Genomic DNA, 5,002 nt, shown 5'->3' with positions numbered 1-5,002 from the left:
CAAAAGATTATTTTTTCTGTATTGCTTTAATAATAAATCATCCACACACACACACACACACACACACTGAAATGATATTATAATTTTTGTCAAATTATATACATTGTATAATTATATACTGGTGTTTTATGTAGAGTGTCAGAAATATTTTATATAAGACAGGCTTGGGCATATCTTAAACGGTTCTAGGACAGTGCTACTGAACATTTCGCTACCAGTCTTTTCGTTACTTGGGGATTTTGCTACCAGATCATTTTGCTACTTGTTCCAGCTACGTATAAATAACTCATTATGGTTGGACAACTAATCGAGGAAAGCCTAAATCATTTTTAAAAAGTTCAGATCTTAAATTATATTTAAGTAAAATGTTTTGCAACATAGGATCCTTTTTTATTTTGAAAAAGTGTTTCTCTTATAAACTAATATTGAAGAAATATTTACTAATAGTATACTGATTGGAGTATTTGTGTAATGAATTAATATTGACAAAATATTTTTTTTTATGATCTTAAATAAGATATTTAAGGAAAATTATGACGTACAATTATCAGGTAGCAAAATACCCTAGTAACAAAAAGACTGGGAACGAAATGTTCAATAGCGAACTGTCTGGCCACCCTTGAAAACATTGCACATTTAAGGTTTCAAAAAATTTTTTCAATGTTAACTCTAGCAAGTTTATTTGTTGGATGATTCTAACTACTTAGCTCTTTTACAGATTTTGTCAGCAATTTCAAAACTGATGAAGGAGTGTTGGCATCAGAACCCATCAGCCCGTTTGACGGCTTTGAGAGTGAAGAAATCCCTGATGAAAATAGCCATGTCAGATCCAAAAATCCATTTAGACCTGTAAAAGCAATGTTATCTACTTGGTAAAGAACAAAAGAAAAGGCGTCGAACAGATCCATTCTGATAATGTTACAATACTGATGATTTGTTACCGTGAGAAAAATCATTTTAACACCATAATCCTAATCTAAGGATGGTACTAACAGAATTACCATTGCAACAGAACTGTGTCTTTGTGAAAGTAATATAAATGTGTGTTATATGTAATCTCTATGATTGTATGTAAATACTTCGATGTGTTTTCATCTCTAGCAAAAATTCAAATGATATGAAAGGCATTAATGTCCTGATAAAGCGAAACAGTGTGATGGAATTGTAACCCCAAAATATATTCATGTTATATCCACAGGGCTAAGGAATTTCTAATTCATCAAGGGTGGTGTTAGTGTTCAAATCTTGAAATTACCAGTGAATAGGTTATCCCAAGTGAAAGAAAATGCTTTCATTTCATTTTTAAGTTTATCATACTAATGCTAAGCTAAGTTGTCTGGATAATATTCAGAAAACAAAATGAATATTATTGAAAATTCATTAAGTAAAAATTTCATAGATGTATTGTACTCATTGAAAGCTATGAACATTGTCATAACTTCTGTAGACTTCTCTATTCAAGATTTCATTTAGTGGTGGCTGTGAATAAAGTGTTTTCAAATAGGAAGATAACTCATCGACTTATGTGCAGGAATTGTGAAGTGTTATAATGGAAGAAAACACCTAATGTTCAAAGTGAATGACTGAATTAAAATACTGCATACATGAATTTTAAACTGAAAACAAAGTAGTGACTATATACATTAGTATAGCTTCAATATCTATATTAAAACTGCTTTAAGAAAGTGTTGGAAATTTGTTTACAAATAATGTACCTATTTGTCTTGTGCTTATTAATATGACAACGAAGGAACAATAGAAACATGTAAAAACTATTAATATTTTGTCATGCATCTACTCATACAATATTAAAACCAGTACTATGTTTCTTTCATGACTTACAGTGTTGGTTTATGTGTCATGAGCATGAATGCAGCAAAAAAAAAATTCGTTTTTCTTGCTTTAATTCTCTGTTATTTAGTAAATATCATTTGCATAAGGGGGGGGGGGAGAAAAATGTTTTTTTTTTTTTACTTTTTCTTGCTTTAATTCTGTGTCAGTTTACCTTTTTTTGCTGTAATATTATTTTTCTAATATTCTAAAATATGCATAATCCAAATTATTTCTGTGTATTATTATCAAGACAGTGTAAAAACTATGTTTCTACCTCCAGGTGCAATGTGGTGCTGAATATACTTGTATTAGCTCTACAAACAGTTTTCAAAATGTCTGAAGTGCCACTACTTTTGCACCATTTGTTTGTGTGTATATGCATATAAAATGAGATAGAATAGCAGTTGTTTGCTTCCAGAAGTATTTATATAAAAACTAATCAGTCTCTCATCAGTATTGAAAGTATTTCAGTAACCATTTTTACCTTTTACACACAAATGTACAAGTCTTATAGGGCCTGGCATGTCCTGGTGGTTAAGGCACTCAACTCGCAAGCTATAGGTTGCTGGTTCGAATTCAAACACCAAACATGCTCACCCTTTCAGGTGTGGGGTAATATAATGTGAAAGTCAATCACACTAATTGTTGGTAAAACATTAGCCAAAGTTGGTGGTGGGTGGTGTTGACACTAGCTGTCTTCTCTCTAGTCTATCACTTCAAAATTAGAGATGGTTTATGCATATATAGTGTTTGAGTAGCTTTGTGCAAGGTTGAAAAACAAACCAGTCTTATAGCTTAAGTGCTCTTGAGCTTTTAAATATAATAATTTATGTCTTAAACATCATGGTAGTGTTTAAAGAAATCCCATATGCTTTCAAGTAAATGAATAAACTTTATACACCATCAAAACTTAGATAATATACAGTTTCAAACATTTTCTGCATTAGAAACTTGTGGATAATGTAAATAATTAAAAAAGAAACAGAGTAATAAAATCAACCTCTTTTTAAACTATAAAACAAAACAATATACGTATATAAGTATGTGTTGGTTTTCTTGTGCACCATAAAAATGTTAAAACATACATTAAAGCATATGCAATTTAAAATCCTGAGCTGTATGTAGCTATACAAGCTTCAAAAACTTGGATAAATATGACAATACATGCAAGTATAGAGGTAATGAAAAAGTCTTATTAATGATTTTCACTTTCTTGAGGAGAAATTATTTAGCCTCTAAAATAAAGAAATGAAAAAGCTGGATCTTCTGCATTCATGCAAGATGGTAATTATAATTAAACCACAAGTTATCAAATAAGTTATTAAAGATAAATGTAGAGCTTGAATAAAATTATTCATTATTTAGTACTCTTACTTTAAACATAATTAGGGCACTGATGTCTAAGAGATAATTCATTTATACAATGTAGAAAGTTAAGAAAATTACATTGGAACTGTGCTGTATTACAGTTTTAAAAAATGTTACGTGAGTACAAAATTCTGATCATTATACAAATGTTTTCTTTTTTTCATGTTGAACTTACAACTCGTATGTTAAGAGTTCTGTAAGACTTTTTGTAATTAGTTTACTTTTAATGCATATTTTACACATCATTTAATTGTTTACTCTTACCTTTTTGTTCATGAATTTAGTTAGATATTTACATAGTAATAATGGAAGGGGTGTGGGCAGTGGTTAACATGCTGGGTGTGAGACATGATATGCTCCAGAACATTCTTCACACTTTAAGCTGTGAGGCATTATAACTGTGACAGTCAGTCCTTCTGTTCAGTTAAGAAATGCTACACAAGTAACAGCTGTTGTCAACTAGTTGTGCTCCCTCTGGTCAGCAACTCTTAAGGGCCTCTGACCTTGCATGCTGTTCAACTGAAAATACCAATACTTTTACAGTGATAGAATGTTGCTGTTACCTCTAATGATTATCTTACTTCTTTTAAATACAAATGAAAGAGATTATTTCCATTTTTTGTTTTGTATTATAGGAATGTATGTGTAAAGTGTATTTTCAACTGAACTATATTACACTAAAGAATGTTTTTTTTTTATTCTATGAAATTAAGAGATTGATGCTAACTTTGAAATTTGAATTTTTTAAAGTTATATGTTTTAGGGCTAATAGCAAGGGTTCCGGTAGTTTTTGATATTTTTAGGTTTAGTGCCATAACCACACTGACTGTACAGTATTATTATTACCTTTAATAGAATGATTTAATGGTTTACATTATCAACACATTTCTTGTAAAATTTGTCATGTAGTATTACTCTGATTTTATGTAATTATATGTAAGCAATTCCTTTTATCTGTAATTACATTTTGAAATTCTTGTACTTACACGAACTTTTGTGCATTTGTATTTTGAATTTTAGTGTTACACAGCACCAGAAAAGGGGAATATGAATGTAAAAAAATAAAGTGTTTTATTAAAGGTTTCAAAAACTAATCCTGTTTACAGTGTAGTATTTATCAAATGGTGGAATCATGACATTTAAGTAAAGTTGCGCCAAAAAAGCCAGTTTTGGTACCTCAGTAAATTTCATATTATTTTGATTTAGTTTATTGTAACAATAAAATAAGTTTTATATAACAACTGTTTCCTAGGTAATGATATGAAACATCTTAATATTATTTTTTTTATATATAAATACGTTACTACGTGCTTGTTAGTATGGTTTGAATCACCAATTCAACGTATTGTTACCATATGTTGTGGAACTAAGTATCTCAAACATAAACCCTCGTTCTCGGAGCTCTGTGTTACTCATCCTGATCGATTTTTTTTACATCTAGCTTTGTAACTAGAAAAAGTGGGCGTAGCATGATTATTTAAACTGATTCTGAACCCTATGATTAGTTGAAGTTTCAGAACTGCGATAGCCACTCAAGTTGCCAAAAGCAGAAAGTCGAAACACAGAAAATGATTTAAGTTTGAAAATGTACTAATTGATTTTTTATAACAAAGCAAAAACTTCTGCCAAGAAGAAAAAAAAATACTGTTGGACTAAAGATATGAAACGATAATCTCGGCATAAAAATGTGCAAATGTTTTATGCTCGGTATATATTTAGCAATAAAAATAATGTTGGTGATAAGTATGTTATTCGGAGCTGTAAAACATTACAACAGTAAATAAATGCATTATTGGTGGGA

The 5,002-nt window shown here is 30.0% G+C and overlaps 1 protein-coding gene across 1 annotated transcript in view; it reads left to right on the top strand.

The window, feature by feature from the left end:
- LOC106469826 (activin receptor type-1-like) overlaps positions 1–4,291 on the top strand; it is a gene marked incomplete at its 5' end in the record, with an annotated part of 14,884 nt that extends 10,593 nt beyond the window's left edge. Inside the window, 1 exon segment of the mRNA XM_013930338.2 lies at positions 719–4,291. Coding sequence (XP_013785792.2) covers positions 719–853 — 135 coding nt within the window.
- Between the last annotated feature and the right edge of the window lie 711 nt (positions 4,292–5,002).

Source organism: Limulus polyphemus, unplaced genomic scaffold, assembly GCF_000517525.1.
Source record: "Limulus polyphemus unplaced genomic scaffold, Limulus_polyphemus-2.1.2 Scaffold3673, whole genome shotgun sequence".
Taxonomy (NCBI): domain Eukaryota; kingdom Metazoa; phylum Arthropoda; class Merostomata; order Xiphosura; family Limulidae; genus Limulus; species Limulus polyphemus.
The sequence above is the reverse complement of the archived record's forward strand: the minus strand, read 5'-3'. Positions and strand labels throughout refer to the sequence as shown.